The sequence below is a fragment of the Ursus americanus genome, chromosome 22, assembly GCF_024610735.1.
Source record: "Ursus americanus isolate L20-20 chromosome 22, mUrsAme1.1.p, whole genome shotgun sequence".
NCBI lineage: Eukaryota > Metazoa > Chordata > Mammalia > Carnivora > Ursidae > Ursus > Ursus americanus.
Window position 1 is genome coordinate 37,680,707 of NC_142148.1, and position 21,174 is coordinate 37,701,880.

At 36.6% G+C, this 21,174-nt stretch overlaps 1 protein-coding gene across 2 annotated transcripts in view; it reads right to left on the minus strand.

Moving 5' to 3' along the window:
* Window positions 1-1,023: 1,023 nt before the first annotated feature.
* ESF1 (ESF1 nucleolar pre-rRNA processing protein) overlaps window positions 1,024-21,174 on the minus strand; it is a 63,178-nt gene continuing 43,027 nt past the window's right edge. For both annotated transcript variants that reach the window (XM_045809222.2, XM_045809214.2), the window contains exons 10-14: window positions 17,900-18,021; window positions 14,374-14,461; window positions 6,998-7,080; window positions 3,657-3,803; window positions 1,024-2,942 (exon numbers count right to left, since the gene is read on the minus strand). In XM_045809222.2, the coding sequence (XP_045665178.2) occupies window positions 2,649-2,942; window positions 3,657-3,803; window positions 6,998-7,080; window positions 14,374-14,461; window positions 17,900-18,021 (734 nt within the window). In that variant the 3' untranslated portion in view covers window positions 1,024-2,648. The remainder of the gene's footprint in view (window positions 2,943-3,656; window positions 3,804-6,997; window positions 7,081-14,373; window positions 14,462-17,899; window positions 18,022-21,174) is intronic.

A 21,174-nucleotide genomic window follows, 5' to 3' on the forward strand; every position in this document is an offset into this window, starting at 1 on the left:
GCCGAATATCATGAGTTTTTGCAACAACCAGAGGGGCTCAAAGGCTGGAGCTTCCGAGGTCGTCAGGCTGGGACGTGGCCGAGTCCTGAGGGTGCTGCCTTACTCCTGGAGCAGAGGCGGGCAAACGACCCTGGGGGCAGACTGCGGTCTGAGGATCGCCTCAGCAGTACAGGGAGAGACGGTTCGTCTTTCCGGAGCGCGTCTGTGAGAGGTGGCATTGCCTCTCTGGGGACAAAAGATCCCCCCGGGGGGGCATTTCCACCCCCACCCCTGAACATAGGCGCAGAGACACCTGCTGAGGGCGGCTAACAGGGGCGCTGGCTGTTTCACCTGCTTGCTTCAAACCCCGTGCCCCTGTGCTCTGCCGCAACTGCCCTTCTGGGTCAGACCTGTCTCAGTCCCAGCACAGTGAGACCCTTTCCCAGGGGACCGGTGCAAGTCCCTGCCAACACCAGGTCCCTAAAGTTTGGAATTTTGAAAGTCAGCAGCCTGGCTAGGGTAGAGCCTAGGGTGCACTGGGCTGCTCCTGGTGGGCAAGCGACCTAGAGACAGCGGAAAATCAGCAATCTGAAAAAACGCCTGTGATCCAGGAGGGGAAATTGTTCGCTCCTCTGGAGTGCTTCCCTGAGAGCAGCAGGCATGGACTCCCCTCTCCAGGGACAAAGGAGCGGGTTGGTGCCATTTCCCTCCCCCGCCCCTTAGCTCCTTCGCCCCTTGGCATAAACTAACTTCAGTACAAAGCATAGCACCAACATAGTCCATAGTCTCTCATGGTTCATTCCCCCTTCTGTTTACCTCCCCTTTCTTCTTCCCTTTCTTCTCCTACCGATCTTCCTACTTCTTATGTTCCATAAATGCTGAATTTTGACAGCGGACATTTTGTATCCTTTTACTACCAGCAATTATTTATTGAGATCTTAACACTCTGTGTGGAATGTTTATTTAACGCTGCACCTGATAATGCTATTTTTTTTCTAACTAATAAAATATCAACTCTTTGAGAAAAGGAGCCAGGGCTATGCAAAATTTACAAGCTCAATTTATTTGTTATAAGCAATTACATGCCTGACTGTAAAACGAGGTTTATAATTAAAAACAGCGACTTTAAAACATAGAACTCAAAAACAAAAAACCAAACCAAACCAAACCAAAAACCAAAGGGCTAAGTTTCACAGGAATCTTAAAATCAAACTCTGAGTAATCCCTACATTATGATTAAACAGCTTAAAGGAAACAAGTTTTTTTCCTTGCATACATGAAATATGAGTAATTATAAAACTGTTTCTATACTGTATTCATTAACATATTAAGATTCATGGTTTTTTCAATGATGAGTAAATACTGGGAAGTTCACGGATAGATCAACAGGAACACTGCTCTACTTGGCTGAATTACCTAACAATGCCAGTGCTTTATGGAAAAAAAGAAAACCACCCCACAATTTCCTGAACAATATTCTGCATTTTTCTCTGTTACAATAAGCAATTTAAATATTTTTTTTTCTTTCAGAGACTGTTTATACACCCTTATTATCTTCATATTCCTGAGTTTTACATCCTTTTATTCTTGAAAACACATACTACATTAGTAGGCTTGAATTTTTATACCAAAAATGTCGTTTACTATTAAAAACGAACCTGGCTAAATTCCTACTGCCTTTTCAGAAGCTACCATATTTATCATTTGTCCCAAGTGACCATTTTGGTTTTTATTTTCATTTATTTATATAGCACACCTAATTCTCCTCTCTAAATGGTTAATAGTTTATAAGACAGACCAGATGAGATCCAGGAGTATTAAGGCCTTAAAGATGTACTTTAATTTTAAAAGGAATTAAGATTCCTTAAACTCTATGGCAGCATGTCCACCCTTCTAAGCATTCCAAAAATCTGAAGGGCAGACAGAATTTTCTGTTACTACAAATAGAAAAATCATTGCAGAGCTCATGAACATTTCAAATACAATTATGAACAATGCAAACCTGAAACTGCCTCTTCACAGAATTGTCCTCTTAGTCACTTTTCAGGTATTTTTTCAGAGAGTGGCTTATTTAAGGTGCATAAAATGAAATAAAACCTACACAAAATAATAAAAATATTTTACACTTTTATTTACAAATTAATTTCATAAACAAACTATAATAAACATAACAAACAGTAAAGAAAGTTATTGGCTTCTGTCCATTATGGCTAGAAAAATAAATTATTTACATAGATACCTAAATTTGCCTCCTGTTTCCAGAGAAATTAATGTATAGCATATACATATTTTCAAATTTTAACTCTTATTCAGATTTAAGAACTGAGCACTGCTTTATTTTTTTTACATAGAATTATAAAGTTTTTTAAAAAATTAGGCGAAGTTTCTACTAGAATGGTTGAATTTCATAAAATACAAAAATTAAATAAATCCTAGATTTCAATTTAATTAAATTAATTATGATTAATCTGTGGAAATACACAGAACAAATCTGTCAATCATTCACAATTACGTCAAACTGTTATCTAGGCAGAGAAATTTTACAATGGTCAGAATAACATTTTATTCATATTCTTGAAAGATAGCTTTGTTCCCAATAAATATTCCCTCTATCACTTCATTATACTTTAGGAGAACACATTCTCAATCCAAAAAGAAACAACATACAGCTATTTGACTTTTTGTTTTTTTCTTGCTTGAAACTGCTCTGTTTTATTTTTTACAGATTTAATCAACATTGACAAGGCAGGATCAATGGATCTCTTCTGTGGTTCCTTTTGAATTTCACTCTCTTTTTTCTTTATTGTCTGAGTAAGTTCTTGCTCTTTTTGTTCTCTCTGCCGGGCTTTCTCCTCAAGGATTTTTTCCATAGCTTTTGTTTTCTTGAAATTAGGATCTGAAGGATCCAAATTGAACAAGTGAGAGGTATACATTGCCTGAAACCGTGCATCCTTAACATTTACCTGCAAATCCAAAAGGAAAACAATTAGTAAATCAAAAGGCCCAGAAATGGGGCAGAATTTTGAAAGTGAGCTGTTGATTATATAAAATACAAATATGAGTGTTTTGTATTGATTCATTAGAAAATTGTTTTCCCACAGATTTTCAATGGAGTTTTAAGGCCTACTCTCAGAAGTCATTAAGTAGTTGCTGACAGCAGTCTGCAGATTTTTTGTACAGGCTCAGACTCGCACATAGGAGTGAATGGCCGTTAGGAATAGGTTCTTATTAGCAAAAAGAGGAAAAAGAGGGAGGGACGGAAACAGAGACATAGCAATAAAAAAAGCATGGCCTACTGCAGTGGCCGCTGTACACAGTGAGTGTGTGACATGCACCTGCTCTTTCTCAGTCAAGCTTGAGTATGCATATCTTTCCCATCATGAGATTCTGCATGAGATCCTAACATTAAAAGCTAGGTATTTAAAAAAAAAAAAAAAAAAAAGCACAGCCACAGCTTTGGTGCAACCAAAAGAAGCCAATACTTCACATGGTGCTCACCTAAACAGTGATTTGATCCACCCTGGGATAAACTGCCTACTTTGGACTAAAAGATGGCAGCTTTGGCTCCACTATGGGCCCTTCCTAAGACATTTCAGGCTAACTTTGGCTGTGCTCAATGCTCATCTCCAGAGCCAACTTTAAATTCAACACCAGCTTTAAGAGATGTCCCTGGTTACCTCAAAGTCATCCTCTAATAATTCCTTCTTTTTCATAAGCTGTTTTTTCTTCTTTTTGCTCAGATTCTGGTGCTCTACAATCTTGTTGTAATCGAAGTGTTTCTTATTCTCTTCCTCCTCATCCATCATGAGCAAAGCCATTTCAGCCTGTGGAGAGAGAAAAAGAAAGATCAAATATACAACAGTGCTTTTTTTCCCCAAGCAGAAGTATGGGGCACAGATACTCCCTCTAGGAAAGGAGAACCCAGTCGCTAATGCTCTGGGATAACATCTGTCACCCATAAACTGATTGTGGATTACCAAAACTCATAAAGAAACCCAGAGATCTTTGTAGAGCAGTAAGATAAAATTTTTAGAAGCAACATTACCAAGAGCAGGAGAGGAGTGAAAGTTTGTATTTAAAAACCAGACCACAGGGGTGCCTGGGTGGCTCAGTCACATAAGTGTCTTCCTTCGGCTCAGGTCATGATCCCAGGGTCCTGGGATCGAGCCCTGCATTGGGCTCTCTGCTCAGTGGGGAGCCTGCTTCTCCCTCTCCCTCTGCCTGCTGATCCCCCTGCTTGTTCTCTGTCAAATAAATAAAATCTTAAAAAAAAAAACCCCAAACCCAGACCACATTTCACTTCATGTAACTGGTTAACAGGCTATAGGAAAGATTCCTCAAACCCCCAAATAACAATTTCTCATTTTCACTTAGTTTGGTCTTTTCAAGCAATGACACTATATTTAGCAAACATGTAGTATTTTGTGAAACAACCTATGCTTTCCAAACACGTGCTTTAACAGCAAGGAATTTTTTTTCTTTTGCTTTTTTTTTTGCCTTTACTTTTTCAAAACTGACACATTTCTATGAAGGCAGGATCTTAATATTTGCTTCTGAAATATGTGTTTCCACTAAACAGTGGAATTTTCTTCCAACCATGGATTTAAACATGAACCTTGAGGAACTAAGTAAACAACCATGTACACTAGAGAAAATACAGAGTATACTGCCAAACTTTGGTGAAAATTTCTATACTACCACTTTAGATTACATTATGATTTTTTTAAAGATTTATTTATTTGTCAGAGAGAGAGAGAGAGCACGCACATACACATGCAGGGGGAGTGGCAGGCAGAGGGAGAAGCAGACTCCCTGCTGGGCAGGGAGCCCAATGTGGGACTCGATCCCTGGGATTATCGACCTGAGCTGAAGGCAGATGCTTAACCGACTGAGCCACCCAGGCCTCCCTAGATTGCTTTGATTTCCTTTCACTTCCATCACTGGCACCTGCAGTTGGCTTTCTTTTTAGGGCCATTTTCCACAAAAGAAAGATTTTCTTCGCACTCCTTTACTCTATGAGTATTACTGTATGTGCAATAAATGGAGGATAGAAAAGATGCATTATCATCATGCAGTTTAGGTGACCAATTAGGCTCACTCCTAGGCAGTGACATGAACACTGGTCACGGAGACGTTACTGACTCCAACTCCTGCCTCAGCAAAAATACATATTAATCTGTGCCATGGATCTTTGGAGTCAGTGAAACATAAAGGTCACTGCATTTCCAAGAAAGACTTTAATTTTGTACGTTACCTTTATGTTCTTTGCAATAGTAAGAGAAATTAGCACATGACAACACAAAAACAAAGTCTGAATTATAGGACAGATTCAGGCTGAATTAAAACTTATGGCAATATTTTCATGTGTCTGTTGGCCATTTGTATGTCTTCTTTGGAGAAATGTCTGTTCATGTCTTCTGCCCATTTCTTGACTGGATTATTTGTTTTTTCGGTGTTGAGTTTGGTAAGTTCTTTATAGATTCTGGATACTAGCCCTTTATCTGATAAGACCTTTGCAAATATCTTCTCCCATTCAGTAGGCTGTCTTTTGGTGTTGTCGACTGTTTCCTTTTCTGTGCAAAAGCTTTTTATCTTGAAGTCCCAAGCTCCTCAACATCACTCAGCATCAGGGAAATACAAATCAAAACCACAATGAGATACCACCTCACACCAGTCAGAATGGCTAAAATTAACATGTCAGGAAACAGCAGATGTTGGTGAGGACGTGGAGAAAGGGGAACCCTCTTACACTGCTGGTGGGAATGCAAGCTGGTACAGACACTATGGAAAACAGTATGGAGGTTCCTCAGAAAGTTAAAAATAGAGCTACCCTATGACCCAGCAACTGCACTGCTAGGTATTTATCCAAAGGATACAAACACAGTGATTGGAAGGGGTACCTGCACCCCAGTGTTTACAGCAGCAATGTCCACAACAGCCAAAATATGGAAAAAGCCCAGATGTCCATTGACAGATAAATGGATAAAGAAGATGTGGTATATATACACATGGAATACTAGTCAGCCATCAAAAAAAAGAAAGAAAGAAAAAGAAAGAAAGAAAGAAAGAAAGAGAGAAAGAAAGAAAGAAAGAAAGAAATCTTACCATTTGCAACAAAGTGGATGAAACTAGAAGGTATTATGCTAAGCAAAATAAGTCAATCAGAGAAAGACAATTATATGATTTCACTCATATGTAGAATTTAAGAAATGAAACCGGATCATAGGGGAAGGGAGGGAAAAATAAGACGAAATCAGAGAGGGAGAAAAACCGTGAGAGACTCTTAACTATAGGAAACAAACTGAGGGTTGCTGGAGGAGAGGTGGGTGGGAGGATGGAGTAACTGGGTGATGGGCATTAAGGAGGGCACGTGGTGTGATGAGCACTGGATGTTATATGCAAATTATGTATCACTAAACTCTACCTTTGAAACTAATAATATACTATATGTTAATTAATTGAATTTAAATTTAAGAAGTCAAAAAAATTAAACTTATGGCAATATTATTTCAAGCTTTTAATAGTAGCATTTTTTTTGGTCTTATAGTAAGAATTTTTAATAGTGTCTTATTTTCCTCTAAATCAAAAAGGGACATGACTTGGGTTTGAGATAAAATTTCAACTTTGTATTAGCTGGAAAAATGTTTGATAAAAACTACACTGCTAGGAGCACCTGGGTGGCTCAGGTGGTTAAGCATTCAACTTGATTTCAGTTCAGGTCATGATCTCAGGTTGTGAGATCAAGCCCCACATCGGGCTTCCTGCTCAGGAGGGAGTCTGCCTGAAATTCTCTTCCTCTGCCCCTCCTCTCCACGCTCACTCTCTCAAATAAGTAAATCTTTAAAAAAAAAACCTACATTGCTAAAATATTTAATTATGTGTTTTATAATTTATTTATAAATTTTATTGCTAAAATCAGTTATTTTTTATTAGGGACACTAGAAACTCATGTAGACAACCTCATTTAAATTGTACATATCAATTATCCAGCAGGAATGTAGCAATGATCATGTTTTACCTTTTGTCTTTCTATTTCAGCATCTTCCACTGGAGATGTGTCATCTTTTGTAGATTTCGTTGATTTTTTCTTTTCTTTTATACCTGGCACAACAAACCAACACAGAAGGGTGAAAAAATTACAAGACAATCCGTGACATTCTATTTACACTAGGAACAAAAATGCAAGATATCTAGGAATAATCTTATCAATAAATGAATAGAAACTAAAAAAAGTAAATAAAAATGTCACTGGAGAGAACTATGGGTATGAATGAAATAAATACATCTGGATGCAGTGACTGAATATTATAAAGAAGGAATTTCTTCTGAAAATAATGTATAATTACATCATTAATTAAAAAAGAAAAACGATGAGATCATCTGAATAGATACAGAATAAGCACTGGATAAAATTCAAGATCCATTCATACAATAGAACAATATGGCTTAGTGTGTAATAAAATGCACTATCATACATCACTGGAAAAAAGAAGGGATTATTCAATAACTGGTGCTGGGGAATCTGCTTTATTCTGGGGAAAAAAATCAAGTTATAGCCTCACCTCAAAATGTACAGGAAAATAAAATGCAAATGGATTAAAAGTTAAACATGAAAAAAAACACTATGAGAAATCCAGAAGATTAATTACCTGATCTTAAATAGAAGAAATATTTTCTAAGCATAGAAGAGAAGAAATCACAAAGAAAAAAAAGTGATTTTAATACATAAACTCTAAAAATTCCGTATATAAAAAAGTCATCTGGAAAATGAAAAATTCATCTTTACAGTAAGATTTTCAGAGTAAAAGTTTAGTAAAAACAACTTTTCCCTCTCTAAAGACAAAACTGATCTTCCGTTAACTTTCTAGCCCTATTATTAAGCAAAACTACTTATGGTAAAAGTGGCTCCTGACTGGTAGCACTGCTTTATTTCCAGGGACTCAGGGACTTCTTGAGACCACAAGATGTTAGAAGAGATGTTCTCATCCTGAATGAGAGGTAGTCATGTGCAGCAGGTAAGGGCACTTGAACCTGAAGCAGCTGACCTGATGTAAATTCTAGCTGTACCACACTTACGCTGTGGCAGTTTGGGCTTATGCCCTCATCTGTAGAATGGGGATTGTAATAGTAGCACCTACCAGGACTAAATAAATTGGTAAATGTGAAGGGCTCAGTTAACTCCTGACACATGGTGCTATAAAGTGCTTGCTATTACTACACGTAAAGAAGATGTTCCTGGGTTCCTTGGTGATCATGCTGATGCCTTATTTTTTCTTCTTTTTTTGTGTCTGTTGGAGTGGGAGGGGTGCAAAGGGAATTGGTATCAAGGTGCTAAAGTATGAAAGACTAGTTTAATGAGTAAGAAGTTTCAGAAATCTACAAAGACATGTTCTGATGTCATGATACTCTAGAATATTATTACACAATGCCAATCTTCTCTACTGAAAGCTGTCTTCTTTGACTAAGCTGTGCTCTGTCCTTCCCACACAGAGAAACCAACAGTCTTTAAGGTAATAATGATTAATGCTTACATAGCACTTACTGTGTATCAGTCAGTAGTACTGTTCTACTCACTTTACATATATTAACTATTACAATCCTCACAATGATCTATGAGGTAGATTCCATCATTTGTTATAATCTTCATTCTGTTGATGAGGAAACTGAAGCACAGAGAGATTAAGTAATTCTCTGAAGTTTAGTAAGTGAAGGAACCATGATTCAAACCCAACCAGTCCAGCTCAGGCTTGCTACTGTTTGTTTTTTAAAGATTTTATTTATTTATTTGACAGAGGAAGAGACAGTGAGAGAGGGAACACAAGCAGGGGGAGTGGGAGAGAGAGAAGCAGGCTTCCTCTTGAGCAGGGAGCCCAATGTGGTGCTTGATCCCAGGACCCTGGGATCATGACCTGAACCAAAGGCAGATACTTAACGACAGAGCCAGCCGGGCACCCCTGGGCTCTGTACTGCTAATCACTAAACAACACTTCTTTATTATCGAATGTCATTCTCCTTGTAACAACTCTTTCTGTTTAAAATACATTTTATCGTGAAATAATAAAAAAAATCACAAAGCATATAGTGGTTGAAGAACTGCAGCTAATGAGGGGTAACAGGAAAAAAATGAAGCCTTAAAGTTGAGAGAGGCTTTAGAAACTGCTCCGTGAGCATTAAGCCCCTGCTGTACTTTTGCAGCCATTCCCAGCGGAGAGAAAATGCTAGCATAAAAGTGCTCAGTGTTACCAAGGCATATGTCTACACTTCCAGGAAGAAATATTCGTAGACAGCCCTTTTTCCTAAAGTGAAAGCCTTTATTGTTCCTATCTCAAATGTTTTTCAGGAAATGTATCTACTTTCAGATAACTTTTTCTCTATTTTAAAATATGTGTATATTTATATATAATATCATCAAAGTTCTACTTTCTTAGGGTCTGACTTCTATACCCTAAGTTTACTTCTGCTCCTATGTTCTCAGGGCAAGACTCCTTTTGAAGTGAACGGACAAGTGACATATGCAGAAGATCGTTCTGTGGCAGGAAAAAAACCAGGCTGTATATGATTAATACATAAAGGAGATAAAGATCTTCATATACAGCTGTGGGAAATAATTTCAAAGAACCCACAATGAACTGTTCCGGATTTTATAACAACCTGGTGAAAAGTCATAAAAATAAACTTGAAAGAAAGACTGTAGCAAAGGAGGAAAAAAAGAATCTCCAAAACGGTCAGGGCTAAAAATGATATCCAATTTTAACATGATGAACATTTCTTTGCTCACAAAGAATTTACTGTCCTGGCCCAAACTGTTTAGCCAGAAGATAAATAATGTGTAGAGATCTTTTCTGCACTGTTAACAAGATCATCTTAATTTTTTTTTAAAGCATTTTTTTTCTCTTTGTAAAGTTATCAGACTTAAGTTACATAAAGAGTACTAGGGAAATGAAAGTCCCTGTTCTGAAATGTTCTCTTTATTTTTCAGTGAATCTTTTGGCAAGTAAGAAACCATGTGTCCTGGGACTGCTGTGAAAAGTACAAACGGGTGATTCTAACACACTGAATACTAACAGAGATTCTAGATCAGAGGTTATGGATTAAATAAATAAATCTACAAATCCTTACCAAGGCTACTATCTCTTTAAGCAAAAAATGTAACAGAATACATGTATGGAAAAAGATGTGTTACGAAAAGTTGACCTGTAAAAGGAGTATCTGTAAAGGAAATTCCATTTTCCATTACTTGTAATGTCTGAGAAGTACTCTCATAAAAAACTTCCTCCAAAGGGTTTAGCTGAGCACTTCTTACGAGAATAATTAAAAGAATTCACTGGAGGGCAAATGCGGTCTCAGTACTGACCAGACGGGAGTGTATCTGCAAGCCCCCTTGCAATTCACTGTTTTTGTAGCAAGTTCCAGTGCCCATAATTAGATACAGTCTGTTAATCATCCTCTGGACTTGAGCATTCTGGCTTTGCTTGAAAATCCAGCAATTCCCATGTCTACCTCTAATACACACGGGTCCAGGCTCTGGTTTTGGTCTTTACAACATACTTTAAGGGTTACAAAAAGTAAAGAGAGTCCATTAAGACTGAGATTCTACCATCTACCACTGGCCCTTGTGCAATTCAGCTATGATTTTTGAGCTCCAATTTACTCATCTATAAAGTGGGCTGAAGTTTAGAGGACAGAATACATATAAAAGCATCTTTAAATTATAAACCAACATATACAAGCAGTATGATATACGCACTCAACATACTGACTGAATGAATCAAGTATGTGTAGCATATCATTAGATTTTCATGGTAGTTTATCAAATATCTAAACTTGTTGAGACAAAGGATACATTTTAATAGGGTATATTTACATGTGATATACTTTATTTTACTCCTACTTCTTCAAAAACAAAATCTTACAAGGAATTTTGTGATCAGACAGCAATAAACAAATTTTTCCAATACAGTTGACCTTTGAACAACACAGAAGTTAGGGGCACTGACCCCCCCCCCCCACACAGTTAAGAATCCACATATACCTTTTGACTCCTCCAAAAATAACTACTAATAGCCTACTGTTGACCTGAAGCCTTAATAACATACAGAGTTGATTCATACATATTTTGTATATTTGTTTGTATTATATATTTTTACGATAAAGTAAGCTAGAGAAAAGAAAATGTTATAAAAAAATATAAGAGAAAATACATTTACAGTACTGCACTGTATTCATCATAAAAAAATCCATGTAAAAGTGGATTCATGGTTCATAGTGCAGTTCATACCCATATTGTTCAAGGGTCAACTGTATTCCATTTCTAAGAAAAAAATAACTTTTAACTCATTCTAGAAATACATTATATTTTTGAAACTCTCATTTGATAATCAAGTTTGCAGTTTAGAAAAAAATAGAAAAAAATTATAGCAAGTTTATAGTGTAGGGGGAAAAATAGAAGGAAAAATGAGAAAAGATTTCTAGTACTCACATTGGCTCCTAACCCAAGCCAAACACCAGGTCTGGCATTAATTAATGAACTCAATTCCTCCATAGTTTGAAGAGTATGTAAATTTAGCTCTATGGGATTGCCAAGGGCAAAGGTGTTATAAATGTATCCAAGTCCATCTGGCTTAAAATGTCTCTGTCCTGCTCAACTGTGGGCCTTGAACTACACACCCTTCCAAACACTAATGCTTTTCTTCCTATTCCACAACTGCTCCTTCTCAGTTTCTTCAACGTTTCCACTACCTTCCAAGTAATACCTTTGCCAGTATGACAGAGTAATAGTATCGTGTGTAGGCTTTACCCAACCTCAGAGTCCAATCCTGCATCCTCCTTTCTTATCAGTGCTTTTCACCTCCAGTTCCGTGGTTTAAAATACTATTTATATGCTATTAATTCCTAGGTTTATATCTGCATTGACTTCTCAGCTGATCGCCCAGACTCCTTTATAAATGTAATCTAATACCGCCAACATCTCAGAGTGATTATACCCAAAATGGACCTATTGACCTTACTGCCCACCCAAACCTATTGTTCCTACATTCCTTCCTAACTCAGTAAATGGAAGAATATTCTTCCAGAGACTCAAACCAAAAATCTAGAGTTATGCTAAATTTCTTCCTTATTCAAGTAAGTCAGCAAGTCTACGTCCAAAATATATCTAGAATTCCATTTACTCTTCTCCTTCCAATTCCATTATTGGCATGCTATCTAAACCAACCATCATCTCTTGTAAAGCCTGGTCTCCCAGCTCTCACCAATGCTTACTCTGTGCTCTTCACAGGAACCAGAATACACACCAGATCAGGTCATGTTCTTGCTTTAAGACCCTTCAGTGGCTTCCAACTGTCAGGAGAGTAAAATCCAAATGTGTTGCCATGACACAAGACCCTGCAGGGTTGATCCTGCGTCCTAGCCTGGCCTCATACCAAACTATTCTGACCATGCTCCAGCCACATTGGGGTCTTTCAATTTCTCCAACATGACAATTCCTTCTCACCTCACAGCTTTCTACCTACTTACCCCTTGTTTGCAATGTTCTTTATGCAGGACTCCTCATTCTACAGGTCTTAGCCAAATGTCATCACCTCAGAAAAGTCTTTTTTGCCTACCTTATGTCTCAAGTAAGCTACTCTTCTTCCTCTCAGTTATATCTATATCTATGTTACCCTATTTTCTTTTAAACACTGACCATATTCTCACAACATTCTTATTTACCTGTTTAGCATGTCTTCCCTAATACCACAGACTTCTCAAAAGACATAACCTTGCTTGTATTGTTACCTCTCTATCTTTAGCCTAGCAGAGTGTTCAGCACCTAGTAGGTAATACTTACTGATTGAATGAATAAACAAATATGGCAAGATACTATTTTTTGGTCCTAAATTTTACATAAAAAAAATCTCAGTCCTTTTTTTCTTTTTCCTTTAAAGAAACAACTTCAGCCGATACAAATGATTACTCCTAGAATACACTCTGGAATCAAAAAGTATATTAAAGCAAATAAATTTTATCTATACCTTCCCTTGGAACTTCTCCTACTACCTTTCGAGAAAACTTCTTCACAATTTAAATGTGCTGATTCCAGGAAACAAGCTACCCCAACCCATCAAAACATTTTTAACTTACTCTTTGACTCCTACCCTGAGTTCTACAATCTGACGAGACTGTATATGCCAAATGAAGCACTTTGGAATGAGAACAAGGAAACTATAATGCTTTGCATTTCTCCATTATAAATTTGGTTTCCTGAAATCAGAGGATAAGGCTAAAATCCATCATCTTCTAGAAATGACCGCTCAGGTATGATAAAAAGCAGAATATGCTAAGTTTCCATTTCCCTTTCCAATTCCTAAGAATCTGACATCCTATAATAGACTTTATTCATCTTGATCTCTTTTTCATCAATAAAATGTCAGTGCTAAAAGGCTGTAACAACCAGGAAATAATTTTGAGCAATTCTGACTTTCCTGTTGAGAACTGTTCTGGCCCACTAGTCACGAGGGACAAGAAGCAGGGAAATTTCATAAAATCCTTCTCTTTACAATGCCAGCTTGGAGTTGCTCCAGGAGCAAGTCTTTTGGAGTTCATGTGTGTGGTATTTAGATCAGGGAAAGGCAAAATGCATGAGAACAAATGGAAAATGCTTACAGTAGTCTCTGCACTGACTTGCCTAAGTACGGCCTGAACCTTACCACACACATTTACACATACCAAAAAGGTAAGAATGAAAGCATTCAGGAAAGAATAAGCAGTGCATACGCAATGGTAACAAAGCTCCTTGGATATAGGAAATTGAATACCAGATAGTTCAGGGATCCAAGGAAAAAGGGGAGGAAGCTGGCTTTCATCTACAATGATGAAGCAGTGTAGATGTAAAATGGATAAAATGGAACATAGACGTTTCTGTATATTTGAGCAGAAAAGTTTTTATATGTTATATAACACTGTGTAAAAATTAAAAGAAATTTATACACACATCCAGATGAACATAAATTTATTTCACTTTCACTTTTTCATAGCCCTTGCAAAGACCTGGAGTAGATGCATCAAAAAAAAGCAGTGAAAGCACACAAGAAGCCGACTCTTTTTTTCTCTCATCCCTTCTCTCATCAATCCTTCTACAAGGGTATTTCTGAGAAAGGAATCCCTGGTAAACCATTATGTCAATCATATCACCAAAAGCCTTTTAATGAAATTACTCCTTGTATGTACAGGGGGCATGCTGACCCTTTCTAACCTGAGAGATGTTTATACCCCATTGGACAAAACTAAAAAGCCACTAAAAGAGCTACACAAATTCTAGGAGTTTTAAGAGAATAAGTAGTTTACATTGTTTCTACCCATGTTACCTGTTTAAAAAAAAATTCCAATTAAAAACTCAAATATGGGTTGGCTTACCTATTTTTGTAATTTCTTCAGCAAAGTATGGGTCATTCAAGTCAACATCAGAAGGAAGTTCATCTTCACTGGCCTCTTCAGCAAGAGCCTTAAAGTTGAATATAAAAATATATTAAGTTTATTACAAAGACCATGAAAGAAAATCCTATCATTTCCTTTAAATCAAATAGTTCAATCTAGAATTAAACCAGTTTTTAAAATGGATTGGTTTGTAAAGTAACTCCCATCTGAGTTATTCTTTTGTTTGTTCAACAAATATTTATGGAATATTTAATAAATACAGAAAACCATGTAGGGTTTTTGGAAAAATGAAAGCTATCAGATATATGGTTTCTGTCTTTAAAAATTTTACAATCTAAAAAAAGCTAGACACATAAACAGACACATATATCTGTAATAGTAGTTCAAGCTAAGAAGTGCTAGAAGAGGCAAAAATGAAATGATACATTCAAAAGAGAAGAACACTTTTATGTGGCTGACAGTGAAAAGAGGTGGCCTTTTCGCTCACAAAACTGAGAAATCACAGTGACTATCAATAGTTTGAAGTAGTACATTATGGGTTATCATTTAAATTATTACTTAAAACAATTTATTTGCTGGTTAAAGTGACTTTTTTTTTTTTTTTAAGATTTTATTTATTTATTTGACAGAGAAAGACAGCCAGCGAGAGAGGGAACACAAGCAGGGGGAGTGGGAGAGGAAGAAGCAGGCTCCCAGCGGAGGAGCCTGATGCGGGGCTTGATCCCAGACCGCTGGGATCACGCCCTGAGCCGGAGGCAGACGCTTAACGACTGAGCCACCCAGGCGCCCCAAGAAAGTGACTTTTTTATTATGAAAATTAAAACATATAAAAAGCAGTAAGAACAGCTTAATGAAGCTCTGGTTCTTATCACCCAGTTTCAATAATTATCTTGTTTTATCTGTAATCCACCCCGAAAACCCTTTGGCAATTTTTAAGAACTGTTGGTTAAATTTTTCCTAATTAAATTTGAACAGTCTACTAAATTAGAATATTAAATTAAAAATCAAGCCTATAAAATAAATAGAACATATGAACTAAGATCAGACTAACCAGATTGAGTTTTATTCCCAGGAATCTAAAAAATGAGTCATTGTAACAAAAATATTTAGAGTGCATATTGTTAAACATCACCCTGCATGCTGAAGACCCACCAAGCCCTAAAGACTGTTCATTTTGAAATTAATATCCCTTTTAAGATTTATTTATTTTAGAGAGAGAGAGAGAACGAACACAAGAGGGAGGGGCAGAGGGAATCTCAAGCAGACGCGGCAATGAGCAAGGAGATCGATGCAGGACTCGTTCACGACCCTGAGATCATGACCAGAGCTGAAACCAAGAGTCAGATGCTTAACCAACTGTACCACCTACGTGCCCCAATATTAATATCCTTTTACAAACAAGAGGTTCTAAAAATTTTTCACTGAACTCTTACAGTAGATTCAGTAATAATATGATGTTTCTAACAAAGATTATGGAACACCTACATATCTAACTACACATCTATTCACATATTTCTTTAACTGCTTTTAGATCTAAACTATAGCTATATCAACTATGACGCATAAACATGTATTCATTTCTTTAGTAATAATTTCTCAATTTCAAAATTGAAGTCACACAGAGGAAAAGGGGAAAAATATTTTTAACATGAAGGAAATCCTTAAAATTCTTCTCTATATGAACAACTGTGGATGGAAGGGATCTGCTGGAATCCTGCACCGATTCAGCACAGAGCACTGGGTCTAGAGCAGACTGGCTTTCAACAGATGTATTTTAATGGCAGTAATAAAACGAGTTGTCTTAGCCCAGTGAAATGAAAGAGTAAAAGCACAGGCTCGATGTGCCCAGCAAATGAAAATCAGAAAGAATAGCTGCTAAAGAACTCAGAACAAGTGACCACTTTATTGACCCAAAAAGGACCCACCTGTAAGATTTACAATAAACTGATGGCTTAATAACTTGTGAAATTATTCCATTTAGAAGATATTTTACTGCCTACTTAGTTTTAAAAGAAGTTCTAAGGAAGAAGAGAGGCAGCCTATCAATGGGGACAGGGCTCTTACGCTCTATTCTCATTTTATTATCTATTTCCAGAAACACTGACTAAAATAGAAGAGTATTAAAAATCCCTCCAGTGCATCATTCAATTTTGCAGCCCTCTATCTTTACAAGCACTGAAAGTCACAGCTGTACCAAAAACACAAGCTTCTGTAGGACAGAGAGAAACAATACCATACAGTAGAAAGGACACTGGAGTGAGAGATCTGGATTCTGGTCTCAGCCTGGTCATTAACGAGCTGTGGAGCCAGAGATAAATCAGTTCTTTTCCTACAACTATAATGCATCAAGATTGGACTAAATCAAATCATTTAAGATTACTCAAAATGCAAAATTCTGTGATTACTGATACTATCTTAAGGCAATAACTGTACTGCTAGAATGCTGCATTTCAGTGATAAGTTAGGGTATTTTTAGTGGCAAAAACCATTAAGTGGTCTCTGCTATTTCTAAGGACTCTGACTGTGGAAAAGATGTTTTCCTCAAATAATGGGAGTTAAATCAGATTTTTTTTTTTTAAAGATTTTATTTATTTATTCGACAGAGATAGAGACAGCCAGTGAGAGAGGAAACACAAGCAGGGGGAATGGGAGAGGAGGAAGCAGGCTCATAGCGGAGGAGCCTGATGTGGGGCTTGATGCCATAACGCCGGGATCACACCCTGAGCCGAAGGCAGACGCCTAACCGCTGTGCCACCCAGGCGCCCCTAAATCAGATTTTTAAGACAACATATTAGCGCAGAGGAAATACCCTTCGTTAAAGGGATTTAATGACAGATGTTAATAGATCCATATGATAATACTGAAATGTGAAAAATTCAGGTTGAGAAATGTGGAGAAAAAATTTCACTATGTCAAAAATTTCTGTATGTAGGGGCGCCTGGGTGGCACAGTTAGTTAAGTGTGCGACTCTTGGGTTTTGGCTCAGATCGTGAACTCAGGGATATGAGCTCGAGCCTTACACTGGGCTCTGCGCTTAGCGCAGAGTCTGCTTAAGATTCTCTCCCCTCTCTCTCTGCCCCTCCAGCTTGTGCTCTCCCTCTAAAATAAATAAGTAAATCTTAAAAAAAATTCTGTATGTATATATCCTCAAGTAAAAAAATCTGTATGCATTTTTCTTCCTCAAAAACACAAACAGAATTGAACTGTTTTATATTCAGGTATCAACTAAACTATGTATTTTACTTAGGTGGCATATAAAGGTAAAATACTAGAGCACTGTAGTTTAAGTGGTTCTGGGCTTTTATTAGGATTTGTACCTCATTACATCGCTTTGCAGAAAACACTTAAGCTACTGGGTTTTCCTTTTCCTTTTTTTAAAATTGTGATGATAACAAGGCCTATTCTACTGAATGGTTACATTATGAGATAATGGATGCCAAGCACCTGGTACCTTCTGATACATCATTGTTGTTCAATAAATATTTGCTCAAAATTTCATTGATACCTTTTGTTTCTTCTTTAGTCTTTTTTTCTCTTTCTTCTTTTCTAAAAATTGTTCCCAAGGGGTCAATTTATCTTTTCCTTCCAATTTGTTTTTGACCATCTCTTCTGCACTTTCTTTTAGACCTAAGAAAAAACACAAATAGGGTTCAGTTTAAAATATTATATCTTCATTCATTAAAAATGTAATTTACCAAACAAGGTAATTTACATATATTTACCAGAGTAACAAAATAAAATGCAACACTAAATTGTGCAATACTCCAAAATCAGAGTAATATAGGATCAACTCATATCAAAGCTATTTCCTAACAAAAAACAATAATAAACTTAACCAAAGCAAAATAAACAAACCCAGCAACTTGATACATAGTTGGGACACTGAAGAAAAATCTTTTATTTAGGTTCAGATTTCATTTCTCTATATTTAATTGCTTTGAGACTCTAAGAAAAATCCTGGAACAAAATCTTCTCAGGATATGACTACTAATCATTTTTGATGGCAAATAGATAAGCGGTCTTTAACATAATTATCTCTAATTGCTTCTGTTGCCCAAATAAAAGACTGCATTCCCTGTAAACTATAGGTGACCAAAAAATTGATTAGTAAGGTAATCCTTGTTGAAATACCCCAAGAGAAAGAATTCTTATAATCTCTCCTCAAGTCCTCTGTGAGATACATCCTTATGATCAAAAGGACCACCAAGTTCAGAATCCACTTTGTATGGTTTACCTCTTTCAGTGTTATTTGCTCTCGTACTTCCATCTTTAAAGGTCCTTATTTCTTATATTCTACAGTTCCTAATTCGTGTTTCTAGGTGGCTTAGGTAATAACCGGACTAAATGAGAGTGAGAAAGAAAAGCCCTGAGGCTGACCTTATCAGTTCTTGAAGACCCTCACTACTGCCAAAGTAAAGGAAATGTGATTATTGTGCTGCTACCTTTGATAATAAAGACGTTTGTTTTATTTTGTAGTATTTTTTGGACACCACGGTTCGGTTTGGGGAGGAGGCAGCTTCACTATTTATATCACACGATATTCATTTCAGAAAAACAATACTTAAGGGGATGATTCAAAATGTTTTTTAAGAGAGACATGGTCAATCCAGATCATCTTCCCAGATACAATCTAAATTTTAAGGTGAAAGCAATCCTAAGGATATAACAATTCCTTTTTTTCCTGATGAATATACTGAGACTAAGAGCATTCAGCAACTTGCCGAAGAACACGCAGAGAGGAAGACACATGATATAACTGCCTGGTTATCCTCTATACTATGACCAGATACATCTAAAATGCTGGTTTGACCCAGAATAAAGAAATGTATAAAGTGAATGAATAGTCAAAAGCTTTGGGCCTCAGGTTCCTTATCTGCAAAAGGAGGTTGGTCTAGATCAGAAGCATGCAACCCTTCCACCCACATACACCTTTTTTCCCCCTCAAAGAAAATATTTGGTAGAAATCCAAACATATAACAACTAGAAGTAGTGTTTTGGGTCTTGTGCCTCAAAGAACAGGCTGAAACAGCTGGAACAGATGATCTCTAAGGTCCCTTCCTTGGCTTTTAAGCCAAGACTTAATCTTCAAATTTCTATGACTTAGAAAAGTATCAAATTATCTGCATACTCAAGGTTATGTAGATTTGTTTTTATGATGTACTGGTAAGATCTTGGATTTATTGAACACTAAATCAGAAACACAACTCTTAATTCAAAGATGTTTCTTATGAGGAAAATACAATTCTCTTTACTAAACTGTTTTTAAGAGAAATGTGAACTGTATAAATGATGTCCAGATCTTTGACTGAATCAACAGATATACAGAATTTAGGAAATGTAAACTGGGATCCTTACTTGGGAGAAAGCAGCAAATCCTGACAAAAGAAGTTGATTTTAAATCACAAAATAATAGGTTTATATATTATGCCTGTGGGTTAGCATACAATCAGTCCAGTCTAATTCTACATGCACAGTATTGTATTATTAGATATGATGTTTAAATAATCTTTAAGGTATTCTAGTATAATTTCCTCAAACATTAAGAAAGACTTTATTACTCCAAAATACTGAATTAATATATTTAGATATTTTCTTTTTCACCAAAGAGTATCCTCTGTTTAATTTTGATCCTTGAAACTTACTATGATGCTAAGGAAAGTTCTGTATCATTGTCTCTTTTAGGTGACTAGGACATTGCTTTGATGTGTCTTAATTACTTTCTACTCCACATGTAGGGTCTTAATCTTTTTTGGGAACATGGATACCTTGAGAATTTGATAAAAGATACAGAATCTCTTCCTGAAAACACTGTACTGGGAAAACTTGCACACAGCGTTCAGGGGCTTATGGATACTCAATGCTCATTTCTGTGTAAGGATCTAAGGGTCTCAGGCAAAGAACATTTACAGGGGCAGTAGAGGTCTACACGAAGATGCAAGGCAAGCTCCCATAACTTCAAAACTTAGAAGCACTGACATTTGTAGGTTCTACAGCAGGGTTCCTCATATCAGCACTGTTGTCATTTTGGACCAGATAATTCTCTGTTGTAAGGAATTATCCTATACATTGTAAGGAGTTTATCAATATCTCTGCACTATCCACTAGATGCTAATAGCCCCAGTCATAAAAATAAAAAATGTCTCCAGATATTGTCAAATGTCTTCTTGGGAACAAAATCACCCCTAGTTGAGAACCACTGTTCTAGACAATGATTAGAAGTCATTTCTGAAAAGAAGGGCTATTTCATCATTTGCATCACATAAGTTATGTGTTATTTTATTTGGTACTTGATTATATAACGTCTTTTTCACGTTAGCGTTTTCTCCCAACTAAACCAAAGGCAGCTACAAGTCACCTTCTTTTGTATTCCATAATATTTAACATAGTGCCAGACACATAGTAAGTACTTAATAAACACTTAATTCATCTGTTTTGAAGGAAGAATTCTTATTTCAAGCCAACTGTTTGATCTTACAAGTTTGGAACATACTCTCTCCAACAGAAAATGAATCAAATCTTTAGGATATAAATATAAATGGCCTTTATCCCAAAGTGGCGTGTGTGTGTGTGTAAGGACCTATAGTTCTAGAATAATTCATGAAATATTATTCTCAGAAAATACTTAATATTTTTTTGGTATTTAGCCTGTTTATAACAACAAAGAAATGTTCTCTTCGGTTAAACACAGTCTGTAATTTTTTTGCCTGGCTCTCACTTAAACACACCAAATGTGTATTAAGTACAATGACAAACACATTGCAGTGAATTAACACAACACCA